Raw genomic sequence first — 20,838 nt, forward strand, 5'->3', positions numbered from 1 at the left:
TTGCTCTCCACAAAGGTTGCCTGTTTTTCTCTCCCTCTGGCAACATACAAATATGCCTGTTTTCCCAGGCCAGCCAGTGTGTTATCAAACTTACTGATTCTTGTAAACAAGTGAAAAACATTAGGTTGTCCCTCCTGACTATTTGAAATCTTCATACCCCGTCCTGGAGTGGAAACCCAGCACCTGCCCTCAAACCTCCTACCTTGAAGTTCTATAGTGATTTTACATTTTCTTCTACTCTCCTCACCTCAGAATAATTTTTTTTTTTTCTGAGTTGGCAGTACATGTGTTCTTTTTTTTGGTACGCAGGCCTCTCACTGTTGTGGCCTCTCCCGTTGTGGAGCACAGGCTCCGGACGCGCAGGCTCAGCAGCCATGGCTCATGGGCCCAGCCGCTCCGTGGCATGTGGGATCTTCCCAGACTGGGACACGAACCCGTGTCCCCTGCATCAACAGGTGGGCTCTCAACCACTGTGCCACCAGGGAAGCCCATTGTGCATGTGTTCTTAATCCTAACTTTCTCTAAATTCCATCGTCAGATCTTGAGCTCCAAACACTCAGCTTCTCTGAGTCCAAGACAGGGAGAGCAAGCTCACTCTGTGACTATCATTTGGTCCCCAATTAGTTTTTGAGTCACTTTGCTGTTCCTTATGTCTGTCCCTTTTCTGCTGTCTTGAAACTGCTGCTGTTCCTTTGTTCCTTAAAATACCACCTCTACAGGACTGGATATACAGTGCATTTGATCAAGGGTTCAAGACAGCAGAGCACAGCAGACAACTGAAATGGAATTTTAGACATCCTGGCTTCTGGAAATCCATTGCCCACCTGTCTGCTGGGCATGTCTTACTGCCTTCTTTCTTGCCATACTTCAGCCTTCTCATAATCTGTGTGCACGTTCATCTTCCTGCTCACCTTTCTTCCCCTTTCCTCTGCTTTCTGCTGGTTCTCACCGCCAAAGTTGTAGCTACTAAATTGCAGAGCAGTTTAGCCATCTCTTTGACTTGTTTAATCTCTTATAGTTGGGGATTTTCCAGTTATTGTCCTAATTTCTAGTTTAGTTCCATTGTGGTCTCAGAGCAGACACTGTATGATTTCTGTTCTTTTAAACTTGTTGGGGTGTATTTTATGGCCCAGAATGTGGTCTGTCTTGGTGAATGTTCCACATGTGCTTGAGAAGAATGCATATTCTGCTGCTTCAGGGTAAAGTAGACTATAGATGTCAGTTATGTCCAGTTGACTGATGGTGTTGAGTTCCAACTATGTCCTTCCTGATTTTTCTGCCTGTTCAACCTGTCCCTTTCTGATAGAGGGGTGTTGGAGTGTCCAACTGTGATTTTGGATTCATCTGTTTTTCCTCTCAGTTCTATCAGATTTTGCCTCATGTAGTTTGGTGCCCTGTTGTTAAGTGCACAAATGTTAAGGATTATTATGTCTTCTTGGACCCCATTATTATTATGTAATGCCCTTCTTGCAACTAACATAGCTATTCCTGTTTTCTTTTGCTTATAGTGTTACCATGGTATATTTGTCTCCATCCATTTACTTTTTTTTTAAATTTTATTTCTTTATTTTTTGGCTGCGTTGGGTCTTTTTTCATGCGTGTGGGCTTTCTCTAGTTGCGGCGAGTGGGGGCTACTCTTCGTTGTGGTGCACGGGCTTCTCGTTGCAGTGGCTTCTCTTATTGCAGAGCATGGGCTCTAGGTGTGCGGGCTTCAGTAGTTGTGGCACACGGGCTCAGTAGTTGTGGCTTGTGGGCTCTAGAGCGCAGGCTCAGTAGCTGTGGCACACGGGCTTAGTTGCTCCGCGGCATGTGGGATCTTCCCAGACCAGGGCTCGAACCCGTGTCCCCTGCATTGGCAGGCGGATTCTTAACCACTGTGCCACCAGGGAAGTCCCATGCATTTACTTTTAATCTATATGTGTCTTTATATCTAAAGTGGACTTCTTGTAGACAATATATAGTTAAGTCTTGTTTTTTAATCCACTCTGACAATCTTTATCTTTTAACTGAGTTTGTTGCCAGTAGACCTACCTTGCAAGAAATGTTCAAAGGATTTCTTTAGAGAGGAAGAAAAATAATACAGGTCAGAAACTCAGGTCTAGCTAAAGAAAGGAAGAAGGATTAAGTGAAGGTAAAATAAAAACTTTATGTTTCTTATTCTTAATTGATCTAAATAACAATAAAGGGGCTTCCCTGGTGGCACAGTGGTTGAGAATCTGCCTGCTAATGCAGGGGACACGAGTTCGAGCCCTGGTCTGGGAAGATCCCACATGCCAAGGAGCAACTAGGCCCGTGAGCCACAACTACTGAGCCTGCACGTCTGTAGCCTGTGCTCCGCAACGAGAGGCTGCAATCGTGAAGAGGCCCGCGCACCGCGATGAAGAGTGGCCCCCGCTTGCCACAACTAGAGAAAGCCCTCACACAGAAACGAAGACCCAACACAGCCAAAAATAAAATATAAATAAATAAATAACAATAAAATAATAACAGCAACAAAGTATTCAATTATTTATGCTTATGTATATACTTTATGTATGTATTTATATGCTTATGTATGCTTATACATAAGTGAAATGAGTAACAGCAGTGATACATAGGACAAGAAGGAGTGGGATTATTATGTTATTTTACAGTACTCACACTATCTGTAAAGTGGTATAGTTATTATTTGAAAGTGGACTTGGATTAGTTGTAAATGTATACTGCAAGCCCTAGAGCAACCAATAAAAAAAGGAAGTATAACCAATATGCTAAGAAAAAAGAGAAAATGGAATCATAGAACATGCTCAAATTAAATCACAAAAGGCAGAAAAAGAGTGGAAGAGAAAAATAGGACCAAAGAACAAAGGCAATGAATAGAAAACAGTAACAAGTATTAATCCACCTACATCAATAATCACCTTGAACGTTAATGGTCTAAATGAGTCAGTTAAAAGATAAAGATTGTCAGAGTGGATTAAAAAACAAGACTTAACTATATGTTGTCTACAAGAAGTCAACAAACTCCCTCAAATTTTTGTTTGTCTGAGAAAGTCTTTATTTCTTCTTCACTCTGGAAGGATAATTTCATAGGGCTCAGAATTCTAGGTTGGTAGTTTTTTTTTCTCTCAACACTTTAAATATTTCACTCCACTCTCCTCTTGCTTGCATGGTTTCTGAGGAGAAGTTGGATGTAATTCTTATCTTTGTTCTTCTGTAGGTAAGGTTGATTCCCTCTGGCTTTTGTTTTTTTCTTTTTCTTTGGCTGTGTCCCGCGGCATATAGGATTCTAGTTCCCTCATCAAATTTGCGCCCCCTGCAGTGGGAGCACGGAGTCTTCAACACTGGACCACCAGGGAAGTCCCATCTCTCTGGCTTCTTTCAGGATTTTTTTCTTTATCTTTGCTTTTCTGTAATTTGAAAATGATATGCCTAACATCATTTTGCAGGGGTGGGGGGGTATTTATCCTGTTTGGTGTTCTCTGAACTTCCTGGACCTGTGGTTTGGTGTCTGACATTAATTTGGGGAAATTCTTAGTCATTACTTTTTTTTTTTTTTTTTTTTTTTTCTTTTTGCGGTATGCGGGCCTCTCACTGTTGTGGCCTCTCCCGTTGCGGAGCACAGGCTCCGGACGCGCAGGCCCAGCGGCCATGGCTCACGGGCCCAGCCGCTCCGCGGCACATGGGATCCTCCCAGACCGGGGCACGAACCCGCATCCCCTGCATCGGCAGGCGGACTCTCAACCACTGCGCCACCAGGGAGGCCCTTAGTCATTACTTTTTCAAGTATCTCTTGTGTTCTTTTCTCTCTTCCTTCTCTTTCTGGTGTTCCCGTTACATGTATGTTACACCATTTGTAGTTGTCCCACAGTCCTTGGATATTTGCTTCATTTATTCAGTCTCTGTTCTCTTTGCTCTTCAGTTTGGCGGGTTACTACTGAGATATCCTCAATTTCAGAGACTCCTTCCTCAGCCATGTCTAGTCTCCTAATAAGCCCATAAAAGGCATTCTTTGTTTCTGTTACATTGTGTTTGATCTCTAGCATTTCTTCTTCATTCTGTCTTAGAATTTCCGTCTCTCTGCTTACATTGCCCATCTGTTCTTGTGTGTTGTCTGCTTTATCCATTAGACCCTTAGCACAGTAATCATAGTTGTTTTAGATTCCCAGTCTGGTAATTCCAACACTCCTGTTATGTCGGTTCTGATGCTGCTCTGGCTCCTCAAATTGTGGTTTTTGTCTTTTGCTATGACTTGTCATTTTTTTCTTGATTGCCAGACATGATGTATCATGTAAAAGGAGCTGCTGTAAATGGGCCTTTAGTCATATGGTGGTGAGATATCGGGGGAGGGGAAGCATTCTCCGGTCCCGTGATCAGGTCTCAGTCTTTTAGTGAGCCTGTGCCTCTGGACTGCGAACCACACAAGTATTTCTCAGTTGTTTTTTTCTTCTTCCACTCTTAGGTGGGAGAGTATGGCTAGAGTGGGCTAGAGTTGAGTGTTTCCCTTCTCCCAGATGGAATTCTAGAGTAGTCTGGAGTTTTGTACAGTGGACCCTCACACATCACCGGGGTTAGAGATGCTGACCCTCTGTGCAGTTGAAAATCTGCCTGTAACTTACAGTCGGCCCTCCATATACATGGTCCCTCCACATCCACAGTTCTGCATCCACAGATTCAACCAGCCGCAACTGTGTAGTACTGTAATATTTACTTAAAAAAAAAATCCATGTGTACGTGGACCTGCACTGTTCAAATGCATGTTGTTCAAGGGTCAACTGTTTTTCCCTTCCCTGCAGTCAGTTAGGCTCTGATCATTCCCCAGCGAGTTAGGGTCTGGTTAGCTAGTTTCCTGTGAGGGCAGGCCTCATTAGGAAAAACAGCACGCTCTGGTGTATTTCAGAGTGGTGCTTTCTCTCCCACTCCTGCTGGAAGCACAAGGGGAAACATCTCCAGTATTTACTGTGGAAACCTGGTCAAGCTCTTGGAGGTCAATCTCACAAAATTGAGAGGGTCTCCCTGTGACTGGGTCCCCCTGGGATTTTTAGGTCTCCAAGTTGTCCACACTGAGGCCCCAGCGACTCATCCATGACAGTTAAGGCTTTCCTGCTGGTTCTGGCGTCTGGTTCCTGTGGTGGTTTCTCCTCTTGAACCTCTGCTCTGCTAAGTTATTCTCTTCATTAGTGCCTCTGTCTCTCCAGTCTTGGGGGCAGTGGTTTGCCTTGTGTCCTCACCTCTCTTACGGATCCTGGAAGACTTACTTTTAGTTAGTTTTTCAGTCTGTTTAGCTGTTTATTCATTATCAGGATCGAGTAGCAACTTCCAAGCTCCTTCCATGTGCAGTGGGAAACCAGAAGCCCTCACCTCTTTGATCTGCAGTTTCCTTTCAGAACATGCCTCGAAGAAGCCTCATGTCAAATGAGTAAAATGGTCTAGCAAAGTCATTTTTCTCAAAAACAAAGTTCTTTCCCACAGAGGAACTCAACTGTTAATATGTCAGCATTTTCACCCATATCTTGTCCCTTTGTGTCAGTTTTGCAAAGGAATGTTGTCTAAACCAAACTCAGAAGCACTTTCAGTCTGACACTGTGCCAGCCAGGTTTTGTACACGTTTGTGTGCATTGTTAATTACTAAAATAGAAAAAGTAACTTGGCTTCTTACAGATAATGAAGCTGTTTCTTAACCTCATGGCTCTTTTAAAGCTAATAGAAACTTATGTTCCTGGTTATTTTCTGGAATGTAGTAATTTAGTTAATCTTAGGAATGCTGTAAATACTCAGCCTCATAAGGAGATTGCTTGTTTCCTTTTCTGGGTGAAAGAAAAAACAAATATTTGATCAGGTGTGTGTGTTCTGGCTGTTATAGTACAGATTTCTCTAAAGACTGTCTTTCTGCTTTTTGTATATGAGACTGTCAACAATTAAAACTAAAAGGGTAAACTTGTAACCCAGAAGGTACTAACTGGGCTAAATTACCTGTTGTCAGTTGGGCATTGTGGCCTCTCCTTCCCACACTCTCCCTGACTCAAGGAAGACAAGCCTGGAACTGCATTGCCCACTGGTCCATTTCATGTGTGAAGTTGGCCAGCTAGAAGCAGTCTTGGGAGATTTGGAAGGCTGAAGAAAGAGAGACTGTTATTGAGAGAGCACAGTTGCTTCTTCCCAGCTGCAGGCTGAAAAAGGCTGCAGATGCTTTCCCCGAGGTCTTGGCATCCAGGCAAGCTCTTGAGAATCACTTGCTTCAGTACAGCAGGGAGATGGTCAGTGATGGCTTCTCTGGCTTTAGCTCCCCAGTGGTGGCAATGATCATGTAACCCAGGGGTCCCCAACCCCGGGGCCGCAGACCAGTACTGGTCCACGGCCTGTTAGGAATCGGGCAGCACAGCAGGAGGTGAGTGGCAGGCGGACAAGTGAGTGAAGCTTCATCTGCTGCTCCCCATCGCTCCCCCATCACTCCCCATCGCTCCCCCATCACTCCCCATCACTCCCTCATCACTCCCTCATCACTCCCCATCGCTCCCCATCGCTTCCCCATCACTCCCTCATCACTCCCCATTGCTCCCCATCACTCCCTCATCACTCCCCCATCACTCCCCATCGCTCCCCATCGCTCCCCATCGCTCCCCATCACTCCCTCATCACTCCCTCATCGCTCCCCATCACTACCCATCACTCCCCATCACTCCCTGATCACTCCCCATCGCTCCCCATCACTCCCTCATCACTACTCATCACTCCCCATCACTCCCCATCACTCCCTCATCGCTCCCCCATCGCTCCCCATCGCTTCCCCATCGCTCCCCATCACTCCCCATCGCTCCCCATCACTTGCATTACTGCCTGAACCACTCCCACCCACCGTCCATGGAAAAATTGTCTTCCCTGAAACCAGTCCCTGGTGCCAAAAAGGTTGGGGACTGCTGATATAAGCCTCTAATACCCCGTGTTAAAACTCTGTGCTTAGAACACATTGAATGGTTTCTCTTTTCCAGACTGAATCCTGACTGGTACCTTGAGGGGTTTATGAGTAAGTTGTGGAACAACAGTAGTACAAAGTCTGGGAGAGAGGAGGTGGAAGTAACTGCTGGAAGGTTCTCATGTGTGAAATGGTACGATATTACCTTAAGGCAGGCTGTGCTATGTAAAATATGTATCATATAAAGGCCTTAATAAACCACTAAAATCGTTACAGCTACTAGCCACTGGGTGAGATTAAATGGAATCATTAGAAATACTTTATTCATCTGAAAAGAAGTCAGAAGAAGAGGGAAAGAAGCACAGATTGGACAGATATAAGACAACAAGACAGTAGATTGGAACCCAACCATATCCGTAATCATAGGGCAAACTGTTTAAACACTTCACTGAAAGGGAGAGATTGTTAGACTGAATAAAAAGTGAGACCTGACAATATGTTGCCTACAGGAAACTCACTTTAGATATGAAAGCACACATTGGTTAAAAGTGAGGGGTTGGAAAAAAAATGTACTATGCTAACACAAATCAGCAGAAACTGGGAGTAGATTGATATCAGACAAAATAAATTTCAGGGCAAAAAATACTACCAGGAATAAAAATGGTCATTTCAGAATGATAAAGTGGTTAATTCATCAAGACACCATAACCACCCTAAAAATTTATATTCCTGATAGTAGAGCTTTGAAATACATCAGTCAGAAAGTGATAGAACGGTAAAGAGAAATACACAAATCTACAATTATATTCAGAGATTCTAGTACCTATTAATGATTGATAGAACAAGTAGACAGAAAATCAGTAAGTACATAGAAGACTTGAATAACATTATCTACCAACTTGATCTAACAGGCCTATGGAACAGTCCAGCCAGCAACAGTAGAATACACATTCTTTTTAAGTGTGCTCAAAACATTTACCAAGATAGACCATATTCTGGATCATAAAACATGTTTTTAAAAATTTAAGGGTTCAAATCATTTAAAGGATGTTCTCTGACTCATATTTCTCTGGAATTAAATGAGAAACCTGTAGTAGAAAAATATCTGGAAAATCCCTAAATATCTGGAACTAAATAACATACTTCTAAATAATCCATTGACCAAAGAGTTAATCACAAGGGAAATTAGACAGTATCGTTAACTGAATGAAAATGAAATCATGACATTTCCCAGTTTGTGGGGTGCAGCTAAAGCACTGCCATCACAGGGAAATTTATAGCACTAAATGTCTGTTTTTGAAAAGAAGAAAGTTTTTGAATGAATAACTTAAATTCCCAACCTCAGAGTTTTTTTTAAAAGAGCATATTAAACCCAAAATAAGCAGAAAATTTGAAGTAATAAGGATAAGAGCAGAAATCAATGCAATAAGGAAACAATCAATCAAGAAAATCGGTGAAACCTAAAGATAGTCTTTGGGGTTTTTTTTGAGATCATTAGAATTGATAAAACTCTAGCCAGGCTGCTCAGGAAAAAGAGAGAGAAGACACAAATTACCAATATCAGAAATGAGAGAGAGGACATTACTGCAGATTCTACAGAGAGTTAAAGAATAGTAAGAGAATACTGTGAATACCTTTATGGCTAGGAAAGAGTAATTTAGATGAAATGGGCATATTCCTTGAAAGACTCAGACTTCCTAAGCACTTTGAAAAAGAAGTGGCAACCTGAATGTATATATATTCCAACTATACCTATTCAATAAATAGTCTCTGTCATTCAAACCTTTCCACAGAGAGGAATTCTGGATTGAAGAAGCAGGCTGCTATGATGTGAACTGCTTATATAGAGAGGCATTTGTCAGGAACTTCAGGTGGCTTCTAAGAGCTCTCCATCCCCCAACTATAGGAACTGAATTCTGCTGACAACCACAAGAGCTTGGAAGAGAACCCCGGGCTCTGGATGGGAACGTAACCTGCCAGCTCCTGACTGCAGCCTAGTAAGACCCTGGGCAGAGGACTCCGTTAAGCCACATTCAGATTCCAGACCCTCAGAAACTGCGAGATAATAAATTTGACAAAGGATCAGAATGCTCTGCTTGGGCAGACGCCTTCCTGATCATTTGCCACCGAAAGATGATCAGAAAACAAAATGAGTGTCATATGGTTTATCATTTGTGTATTTTTCGTGAACTCATCCCAGTACTCCAAACCCAGTGCCAACAGAGAAAGCCAGGAAACGCCAGCATCCAGCAGCAATTCTAGTCCAAATGATTCAAGATCAGCCACCCCATCATCCAGTCAAGAAATCGTGTCTAGAGCTGCCAGTTCTTCCTCAGAAAGACTGAGACAACACACGCTTCCACAAGCACAGGTGGATTCCCATATAGTTATCTGTTTCCACACGTAATACAAAGAAACGTAGACAACCAGTTTCTCGGGCAGGCTGTTCCAGCTAGATTGCCAGTGTATCTTGCTTTTAGTCCATTGCAGGTACTATGGTGGCAAACATTTGTATGCTCATTAGTAATATGTGATATTTTGTACAGTGTCAAGCTGCCGTTTCAGCCCAGGCCACATCAAACACCAACCCAGCCCAAACCACTGCTTCACAGCCTCTACATTGGCACATGTTCCTGGAGAAGAATCGCCACCGGCTCCAAACTCAGTGGTCCAAGAAAGCTAACCCATGAATGAGAATGCTAAACAAAGAAGATGTCACTTTGAGGCTGGCTGGATTGGATGTACATGTCCTCACAAGCTGCAGTTCTCTTTAGCATTGTGTATTTCTTTTCTTCCTTTAGTCAATTTACATGGTAATGGAAGCCATGCCGCTGCTTGATGTATAGCAAGTTGGATGATTTCCTGTTAGGCATGAAGAGGTCAGCCGCAGGCTCCCTAAAATAGTGCCAAGTTAAGGGTGATGGGAAACAAGTAAACAATCTAAAACTTGAAGATGTGGGTCATTTTATGGATGATGGGCTTGGCGATGAGGGTGGGAGTGGGGAAGGTGCAGGTGAAGGAGCCAGTGCAACTCAAAGACCTGGATTAATGGTTTCAGCTTGATCTTATCACCACCTTCTTTACTTCACTAATGCCAGAGGGCCGCCCCCTGTCAAGAGTTAGGCTTGAAAAACCATGCCAGCTGGAAAGGAGGGTTTGACTTCAGGAAAATGTTTAAACACTAGTGTAATTTAAGAGTATATATGAGTATAAAACCTTTTTATTATCGTGAGATTTTTTTTCCTTTAAGCTCATACGTATGAATATTGTAAGCACAAATGGATTACTAACTGTATGATTTTTTTTAAAAAAGACTAACAGAAATAGTGTTACAATACTGGTCTTCCAGATTTTATTCATTTCAATTATGTATATTATCCCAAGACAGACATATTTGTGGGTCTTATTTGTTTAAAGAGCTGCTTCATATATAAATTTCTATAGTTGTAGATTGACCATTCAGTGTGTAATTTAATATATTATCTATTTTCTGTGAATTATTCTGAAAGTTTCAAATGAATGATCTCACAATGTTTAGTAAAGAATGTTATTTACCTAAAATGTGCTAGTAGCAACTGGCCCAGCCCTAAAGCCAAGAAACTTATCAGTAATCTTAATTTTATTGGATAAAGGAAACCTATTTTAAGGGCATGTATTCCATCAGTTGGAATTCATACCGTAAAGAAAAAGCAGTTCTTTAGTAGAATTAACAGTGATATAAAATGTTTTATACAGGCAGTATAAAAGGGAATACTTTTATAGAATCAGAAATATTAGAAATAATTTGGCATTACAAGAAAAGAGAACTACAGACCAGTAACTCTCATGAACACAGATGCAAACTTTTTTTTTTTTTTTTTTTTTTGTGGTACACGGGTCTCTCACTGCTGTGGCCTCTCCTGTTGCGGAGCACAGGCTCCAGACGCACAGGCTCAGCAGCCATGGCCCACGGGCCCAGCTGCTCCACAGCATGTGGGATCTTCCCGGACTGGGGCATGAACCCATGTCCCCTGCATCGGCAGGCGGACTCTCAACCACTGCGCCACCAGGGAAGCCCCAGATGCAAACATTTTTAATAAGATTTTAGCAAATAGAATCAACAATATATATAAAGGATAATACATTATGACCAAGTGAGGGTTATCCTGGGAATGAAAGGTGTCACTATATCAATAGACTTGAAGAAGAAAAAAATCACAAAATCATCTCAATAGACATAGAAATGGCACTTGACAAAATTAGACCATTTATGGATTTAAAAATGTAAGCAAAATATGAATAAAAGGAAATATCCACATCTTGATAAAGGGTATCTACAAAAAATTCTACAGCTAAGATAATTCTTCTTGGTGAAAAGACCAAATGCTGTCCTCTAAGATTAAAACGTGAGCAAGAGGGCTCCCCTGGTGGCGCAGTGGTTGAGAGTCCGCCTGCCGATGCAGGGGACACGGGTTCGTGCCCCGGTCTGGGAAGATCCCACATGCCGTGGAGCGGCTAGGCCCGTGAGCCATGGCTGCTGAGCCTGCACGTCCAGAGCCTGGGCTCCGCAACGGGAGAGGCCACAGCAGTGAGAGGCCCGCATATAGCAAAAAAAAAAAAAAAAAAAAAACGTGAGCAAGAATGTCTGCTCTTGCTACTCTATTCAAAATCATACTGGAGTCCCACCCAGTGCAATCAGGCAAGAAAAATGAATAAAACACATACAGATTGGAAAGGAAGAAGTAAAACCGACTCTGTTCACATCTGACTCTGTGGTCTATGCGGAAATCTAATGGAATCTACAAAAAAGCTGCTAGAAGTAATAAGTGAGTTCAGCAAGGTTACAAGATGCCAAGTCAGTATACAGAAATCAACTGTATGTCTATATACTCACAATGAACAATTGGAAATGGAAGGTTAAAAAAATACTATTTATATAATAGCACTAAAAATCATTAAAAAAACAAGTATAAATCTAACAAAATATGTGCTAAATCCATATACTGAAAATGACAGAATGAAAGAAATCAGAGACCTAAATAAATGGGGATATGTACCACGTTCATGGATTAGAAGATTCATTATTGTGAAAATGTTGGGTTTTTGCTCAAACTGATCCATATATTCAACATAATCCCATTCAGAATCCTAGCAGGAATTTTTATTTTATTTCATTTTATTTTATTTATTTAATAATTGACAAGCTGAGTCTAAAATTTATATGTAAAGGCAGGAGAACTATAATTTTGGAAAAGAAAAAGTTGGTGGATTCACAGTAATGGACTCCATACTTACCATAAAACTATAGTGGTCAAGACAGTTTCCTTTTGTACAAAGGTACAAAGGCATTTCAATAGAAAAAGGATGGTATTTCTCATTAAATCATATTGGAACAGTTGGATATCATATGCAAAAAAAAAAATGAACCTTGATGGCTTCCAGAGAAGAAGGCACATGAGCTGGGTTTAAAGACCTGGTACATTTAAATATAGGGCTGGCATAGCCCTGCCTAGTTGTAGATAGTTGATACAGCCTGTGGAATGAATACATATACTAGAAGCTACCTCTCTGCTCTAAAAAAATTTCTTAAAGAAACTGATTCTTACCTTACTCCATGTGGAAATATTAATTCAAAACATAAACTATAAAAGTAACTAAGGACTTCCTTGGTGGCGCAGTGGTTAAGAATCCGCCTGCCAATGCAGGGGACACAGGTTCACCCCTGGTCTGGGAAGATCCCACATGCTGCGGAGCAACAAAGCCCATGTGCCACAACTGCTGAGCCTGCACTCTAGAGCCCACGAGCCACAGCTACCAAAGCCCGCATGCCCTAGAGCCCACATACCGTAACTACTGAGCCCTTGCACCGCAACTACTGAAGCCCGCATACTCTAAAGCCTGCATGCCACGACTGCTGAGCCCACGTGCTGCAACTACTGAAGCCCACGTGCCTAGAGCCCGTGCTCCGCAACAAGAGAAGCCACCACAGTGAGAAGCCCACGCACCGCAACGAAGAGTAGCCCCTGCTCGCTGCAACTAGAGAAAGCCCGTGTGCAGCAATGAAAACCCAACACGACCAAAAAAAAAAAAAAAAAAAAAAGATAACTAAAACTAAAGTAAGCTAAAACTGTGAATCTTAAACTATAAAATGTCTGAAAGAAAACATAGAAGAAAATGTTTGTGACATTGGAGTAGCCAGAAGAATGATCCATTAAAAATTTTTTTTGATAAGTTGACTTCATCAAAATTAAGAACTTTAGCTCCTAAAAAGTCACTCTTAAGAAAATGAAAAGACAAACTACAGACTAGGAAAAGTTGTTTGCAAATTACATATCTGACAAATGAATTGTATCAAAAATATATAAAGAACTCTAAAAACTCAACAATAAGAAAATAAACAACCCAATTAAAAGTGGCAGAAGATTTGGACACTTTACCAGCAAAGATTTATAGACGGCAAATAAGTACACGAAACAGTGCTCAACATCACTAGTCATTAGGGAAATGCAAATAGAAACCTCAGTGAGAGACCACAACACACTTGTTATAATTAATGGCTAAAACAAAAAGAGGAGAAAACCTGATAATACCAGGTGCTGGTGAGAATGCTGAACAGCTGGACCTCTCAGACATCAGTGGCGAGAATGCAAAACAGTACAGGTGTAAAGGTACACTTTGGAAAAACTCAGTTTGGCAGTTTCTCATAAAGTTAAGCCTACACTTGCCATATGACACAGCAAACTCATACCCAGGCATTTACCCAAGTTTGAGAACTGCTGACACAAAAAGTAGGACATGACTATCTATAGCAGCTTTATTCATAGTTGAATTATGAATTCATTTGAACTGGAAGCATCAGAAATGTTCTTCAACTGCGAAATGGATAAACAAGCCATTATGACTAGTACTTAGTAATAAAAAGAAAGAAATGATTGATACATGCAACAACATAGGTGAAAAATGCATTGTGCCAGGCAGAAGATAGACTCAAAAGACTACATATCGTATGATTTCATTTAGATGACATTCTAGAAAAGGCAAAACTATTGGGATGGTAAACAAATCAGTGGTTGCCTGGGGTTGGGTAGGGGTTGACTACACAGGGGCACAGGTAATTTTGGAGGGGGTGATGGAACTGTTCTGTATCCTTTATTTTTTATTTTTTTTTTATTTTTATTTTTTGTGGTACGCGGGCCTCTCACTGTTGTGGCCTCCCCCGCTGCGGAGCACAGGCTCCGGACGCGCAGGCCCAGCGGCCATGACTCACGGGCCCAGCCGCTCCGCGGCATGTGGGACCCTCCCGGACCGGGGCACGAACCCGTGTCCCCTGCATTGGCAGGCAGACTCTCAACCACTGCGCCACCAGGGAAGCCCCCTTTTTTTTTTTTAATTGGAGTATAGTTGATTTACAATGTTGTTTTAGTTTCAGGTGTACAGCAAAGTGAATCAGTTATACATATACATGTATCCACTCTTTTTTTAATTTAGATTCTTTTCCCATATAGGCCATTATAGAGTATTGAGTAGAGTTCCCTGTGCTATACAATAGGTTCTTATTAGTTATCTATTTTATATATAGTAGTGTGTATATGTCAATCCCAGTCTCCCAATTTATCCCTCCCCACCCTTATCCCCTGGTAACCATAAATCTTTTTTCTACATCTGTGACCCTACTTCTGTTTTGTAAATAAGTTCATTTGTTCTATATCTTGACTATGGTAGGTATATGAGTTTATGTTGGTCAAAACTCATAGAACTATACACTAAAATGGGTGGGTTTTATTATAAGCCAAAAAAAAATCTAACTGATAGTATCAGGAAAAGCTTCATAGAGTGTAAGATGCCCAAGTCTTAAAAGCTTTGAAGGTGTGGACATCCACCCTGTGGACAGTGGGGAGAAGCTCGTTCCAGGCAAGGGGAATAGGATTTGCAAAGACTTAGAGGGAGCAAACAGTCGTGTGTGTTCTGTGTACTTTGAAGTTGTTTGGAAGGTCAGAAGCCTAAAGTTACACAGTGGGGGAGTTGACCAGAAGGCATTGCTGGAGAAGCAGGCTGGAGCTGAGTTGTGAAAGGCCTTATGTGTTTGGTAAAGAACGTGGACTTGGATTTTTTTTTTTTCCCTTTAGTTGGTGTCCTACAAACTGTCTTACAGTTTGGACTGCTGTAATAAAGTACCACAGAAATTTCTCTCGCAGTTCGGGGTCTGGAAGCCTGAGATCAGGCTGAGATCTGGCGGGAGGGGTACCCTTCTGGGCTGCAGACTACCGACTCCTCATCCTGTCCTCATGCGAGCGGAGAGCAGGGAGAGGAGGAGGCCTGCTCTCTCATGACTCTTAGAAGGGCACCAACCCCATTCATGCAGGCTCCACCCTCATGACTTCATCTCATCCTAATTACCTCCCAAAAGCCCTATCTCCTACTACCAATATATTGGGGGACAGGGTTCCCAATTCTTGGGGGGACATAATCATTCAGTCTGTAACAGCTGGGAAAATGAAGGGCTTTAATCAGGGGAGGGGACTTAGTTTTCATCTGAAGCATCTCCTCTGGCAGGCCTGGGGACCACACATGGGAAGGGTGAGACCAGGTGATGATTTGTCACGTCGTCAGGCAGGAGGCAAACAAGTCCTGGACCAAGACTAGATCAGTGGATGCAGGAAGAGGGGTGGACTTATTGGGAAATGGTGACACCCAGATGACAAAGGTGAAAGAAAGGGGCTAGATGCTAGCGGCTAGGGAGACATTGGAGTTTCTATGCTTGGAGACATCCAAGAAGAACTGGGTTTGAGGGATGTGTAGAGATAATTATTATCAGTTTGGATTATAGTGAGTTGCTGTATAACTTGAAAACGTCGACTTGATTTTTCATTGTAATAATATGCATCCAGCCTCCAGCAGTGTACCTGAATAATGAGTAAGCTGCCACAGTAGGGTGGGAGTGACATGGATTGGAACCCAGAAAGCCATGGTGAGGAGTCTGAGTAAGGTGACTGTGGCCGGTACCCATGGGCCCTGTCTGCCCACATCTCACTGAGCAGCTGTGGCCTCTGAATGACTCCCTGCTGTATCAGATTCGCACGTCCACAGGAGGAGGTATTTGGGGAGGACAGCGGTACCAGGCTAGGACTGGGTATGGCTTAAAGAGGAAAATCTCTCATCCTGTGGGAGGTGGCAGTAGAAGTGGAGAGGCTTTTCCGTGGACGACACAGGTCAGAGCACCCACAGAAATGTTCTGGGGGGAGCTGACTTCTCTCCGAGCCCACGTTTCAGGGAGTGTCTCATCCCCCCTTACCTGCTGCGGCTTCCTGTGTGTTCTGGGTTGGCTCCTTGCTTGCTTGTCTGGACCCTGACTGGTCCTGCCCACATGTCTTTGTTTTGCTGCACCTTGCTAGACGCCTGGACTGGGTTTTTTGTTTTTGTTTTTGTTTGTTTGTTTGTTTGTTTGCGATACACGGGCCTCTCACTGTTGTGGCCTCTCCCGTTGCGGAGCACAGGCTCCGGACGCACAGGCTCAGCAGCCATGGCTCACGGGCCCAGCCGCTCCGTGGCATGTGGGATCCTCCCGGACCGGGGCACGAACCCGTGTCCCTTGCATCGGCAGGCAGACTCTCAACCACTGCGCCACCAGGGAAGCCCTGGACTGTTTTTAAACTCCATGATCCCTTGTGTTTCAGCCCGAGAGGAAGTTTGGCGTGGTGGTGGTTGGCATCGGCAGAGCTGGCTCCGTGCGGATCCGGGACTTGCGGAATCTACACGCTTCCTCGGCGTACCTGAACCTGATTGGCTTCGTGTCCAGGTGGCTTTGCTTTGTGCCTTGTAATTCACGGGAAGCCCGGTGAGATGGGTTAGGCCTTGGGCCACGCAGCTCCTCCAGACCCAGGAGAGAGCGAGCCAGCTCCAGGGTCGTTCCAGGGAACCATGCAGGGTCAGCCCCACAAGATCACAAGTTTGGACGGGTCTGGGAACTGAAGAGTAACTAGACCTGCAGCTGGGATGTACAGTGAGTCAGCCCAGCGTACCCGAATAATGAGCGTGACCACCCTCAGCTCCTCCATCAAGGGACTGCCATCAGAGGTAGGGAAGATGAGCACAGGGCCTGATGGTTACTGAAGGGGCACAGTGAGCACATGTGGGTTGTCCTGAATGAAGGCTTTAGGTGTGATACATCAGTTACCATGTAACTGTTACATCAGTTACCATGACAGCCATCCATGCAGGGCCCTGGGCTTTCCAAGCCTGACCAACTATTTGACGTAGACGTCAACCCACTTGACAGATAAAGAAGCTGAGCCACAGAGAGGTTAAGTAATTTGCCTGAGGTCACACAGCTGGAAAAATCTAAGAACTAGATGTCAGCGCAGGTCTATCTGATTCCAAAGCCCATCTTTTAAACACCATGTGTTCTTTTCCCCTTTGATAACTCTGAGCCCCGCTTTTAAGGAGTATCATTTATCTCCTGTAACTCAAAACCAAACTTTTCAGCATGTTTCTTCTTCCCTGCCCCACCCTCAGCTCCTTCCTCCACCCCGACCACTTCCTCACATACACACCATTCACCAAACTAACGCCCTGTAACATCATTTATCAGTAGTCATTGGGAACTAGAGGTAGGCCCTGTGTCGGCAGGTGATGCGGCAGAGAGCAAGTCAGGCACGTGTCTCCTTTCTAGTCGCTTTAGAGAAATCAACTAAATGTCAATACTTAAACAGAGCGTAAGTAACTATCCTGATGGTCCACGTAGAAGTTCTTTCAAATTTTAATTTATGGGACCTGCTTTCTTCCAATTTGCCTCTCTCGAAACCTGGCCCCTCCTTAAGGATTTAAAGTGGCGGCACTAAGGTGACCCAGAAGTGCTGGGAATCTGCCCGCGGTCAGTCTTCCCCTCCCAGTAAGATTCCAAGGGAGGGCTTCCCTGGTGGCGCAGTGGTTGAGAATCTGCCTGCCAATGCAGGGGACACGGGTTCGAGCCCTGGTCCAGGAAGATCCCACATGCCACAGAGCAACTAAGCCCGTGCACCACAACTACTGAGCCTGCGCTCTAGAGCCACAACTACTGAGCCCACGCACCTAGAGCCTGTGCTCCGCAACAAGAGAAGCCACTGCAGTGGGAAGCTCGCGCACTGCAACAAAGAGTAGCCCCTGCTTGCCGCAACTAGAGAAAGCCCATGGGCAGCAACAAAGACCCAACGCATCCAAAAATAAATAAATAAATAAATTAATTAATTTTTAAGAAAAGATTCTAAGGGAGCAGCACAAATGGGAGGCTTGACATTACGATTAGCTGGCACCGTTCTCCTACTGCTCCCGCGCCTGCGGCTGGGATCGTGTTCGGCCGGGGCTCCGGGCTGAAATGGGGCCTCCGCCCCCCCTGCAGCCCCGCCCTCGGCAGCTGGCGCCGTGACTGCTGCAGCGGGAATGCCGGACCTACCCAGGTCCCTCGGGAGGACGGCCAGCTCCCCTCCATCCCTGCTTTACCGCAGCCCTGCTGTTACTACACTGTCCCCTTCTCACGTGCCCTGTTCCTCACGACCTACCTGCTAAGTCCTGTCACCTCCCCGGGAAGCCTCTCCTGAAACCCTGAAACTTGGGGTTCCTTGCCTTCCTTGACTCTTCACCTGTGCCCCCGGCACGGCATTCCTCCTGTTACTCTTGTGTTGTTGTTATAGGTGTGTACGTGTCTCCCTCCCTCTAGCTGACTGAGCTCACTGGAAGCGGAGGACTCTAGTCCGTTCCCCACATACTCCCTACAGGGAGGGCACACAGGAGACAAGCGGGAAGCACTGGTCAGACCGAGCCATGTAGGTCGGTGGTCCCCACGGGAAGAAACCCGCCGTCATGTCCTTCCGCAGCCACACTTCCCCAGGGGCTCTCTGGCTGCTGCTCGGGTGGGGCTCTGAGCTGGCCAGAGCCTCCCGCCGGCTGCCCCATCTCCTCGGTGGCAGCCACCGTTGGAGGACTGCTACTCTCCAGCCTCTGCTCTGGGGCGGTGCGCAGACAGCCAGGGCTCCCAGCTCTCCCGAGGTGGGGGTCCTTCTGGATGTGTAGGAGCTGGGAGGCTCAGCTCCTGTCCTGCCTCTGCTGCTGGTTAGCCGTGGAGCCCCTGCCTCTCGGGGCTTTGTCAGCTCGGCTGTAGATGAGGCGGTGACACCCACCTTCCACTTGACCATCACAGGCCATGAAGGAGCTTGAAGTCACAAGGCCGTTTGTCCCTTAAAGGTGTTAGTGTCTTGGATTTGGATTAGGTTAGGCAGTCCTGGTGTTTGGCCAAGTGCTTGAAGTTGGCAGTGACCGTGGAGATCATGTCTCATGAGAGTACAGGAGATCAGTTCTTTTTATCTTAGAGATGAAGTAATGCAAAGACTCCCATGTCATATGGGCTGTTAGCGGTGGTGTCGGCACTCAATGCCAGGTCCCCGACTTCACCCCAGAGGCTGTGTTTCTCGCTGCATGCTGAAAAATGCCCTGGAAGTGGGAGGCAGGAAGTTCATTGCTTCATTTCCAAAAGTCAATCACCAGGAAGTAGTTGGGAGATGGGGAGAAGGATGGCGCTCATGTGTTCTCAGCCGATGCTCTGCCTGCTTTGAGCTCCACTTGTCTGTTCCTCTCAAATAGACGAGAGCTGGGGAGCATGGATGGGGTGCCACAGATGTCTTTGGAAGATGCTCTTGCCAGTCAAGAGGTTGAGGTTGCTTATATCTGCAGTGAGAGCTCCAGCCACGAGGACTACATCAGGTGGGTGTTCAAGTCCTTGCGTGGCACGGTAGTGCGGGACGATAAAAATGCCTGGGCAGGCTGACATCTAGCAAAGGGGTCTTAATTATTGATGGGAAGAACTACATTGGATCCATGACCTTTAAAAATTGTCAAAATGTGAACTCTCACTCTGGGTTATAAATGTATAAGGACATGAAAAATATTGTAGAACTACTATTTATTTAGTACACCATAACTTAAAACATTAGAAACAGTAACAATTAAAGTATCTTATTTCTTTGTAAAAAAACTTACTGAGTGTGGTTTGAACAGTGCCTGCCTTTTTCTGGTGGTTTAACTTAGCCACCATCTTTTCTGTGCCTTGGAGAATTGCCATAGTCCTTTCGGTTTCCAACATTTTATCCTTTGCCCTTTCAACAACATGAAATCTGAGAAGGTCTCCAGGAGTTGCTTTAATATGAAGAGTTTTTGCCACGAGATGAGTAAGGAGATAGTGGTGGCATCAGAGTGGGGCGATCATGTTATTCGTAGAGCAGGAGAAGTGAAATGTTCCCCCGCCCCACCTTTGAATGCAGAGCCTAGAGCCCTCCAAGCATTTGGTAGGACTGAGCCTGGAAGGAGAAGCCCCACTCAGGACCTGGCAGTTGACAATGCAGGGCCAGCCGCCCTCAGAATCTCAGCTTCCCTTCTGGGTCCTTACATCAAACTACAGCTGCTTCCACCATGCCGTTCCCCAGAGTCAGCTGCCCCCTGTTTATCAGGCCCACTCTGAGTGTGGACAGAAACACCTTTCCGTGGTTCCCCTTAAACTTCTGTGGCACCAGAGGGTATGTCATTAACAAAGTGATCATGTAATTCCCATGCTTACCAATGTTTGTTTCCTAGAATATCTAGAGAATAAAAGCCAGACTTCTGAGCACAGCACTCTGCATCCTTTACATCAGGCTCCCAGCCACTTGTAGGACCTAGTTTTCCCCCCACTCCCTGTAGCCCACTCCCCTGCCATGCTGAAATGCTGAAATTCACACCACGTCCCAGTGGACAAAGCCCCATAAACACCCAAGCCCCTGCATATGCTGCTCAGAGTGAAACATCCTCATCCCCTGGCACCTGGGAAATGCCTGTTTATACTTCAAGACCCAGTTCAGAGCCTTAGTGAAATATTTCCCGATTGCCTCAGGCAGAACTGGCTGCCGTGGGTTTTTATTTGTAGCTGTCATGTGGTAATAGGCAATTTCCCTGCTAACGTGGCT

The 20,838-nt window shown here is 44.8% G+C and overlaps 1 protein-coding gene and 1 pseudogene across 2 annotated transcripts in view; both read left to right on the top strand.

Moving 5' to 3' along the window:
* Nucleotides 1-20,838, top strand: part of BLVRA (biliverdin reductase A) — a 60,070-nt gene that overhangs the window by 20,359 nt on the left and 18,873 nt on the right. For both annotated transcript variants that reach the window (XM_060108583.1, XM_060108582.1), the window contains 2 exons: nucleotides 16,546-16,667; nucleotides 19,484-19,603. In XM_060108583.1, the coding sequence (XP_059964566.1) occupies nucleotides 16,546-16,667; nucleotides 19,484-19,603 (242 nt within the window). The remainder of the gene's footprint in view (nucleotides 1-16,545; nucleotides 16,668-19,483; nucleotides 19,604-20,838) is intronic.
* On the top strand, nucleotides 8,813-10,052 carry LOC132496402 (homocysteine-responsive endoplasmic reticulum-resident ubiquitin-like domain member 2 protein; annotated as a pseudogene).

Source organism: Mesoplodon densirostris, chromosome 9 (assembly GCF_025265405.1).
Source record: "Mesoplodon densirostris isolate mMesDen1 chromosome 9, mMesDen1 primary haplotype, whole genome shotgun sequence".
Lineage (NCBI taxonomy): Eukaryota > Metazoa > Chordata > Mammalia > Artiodactyla > Ziphiidae > Mesoplodon > Mesoplodon densirostris.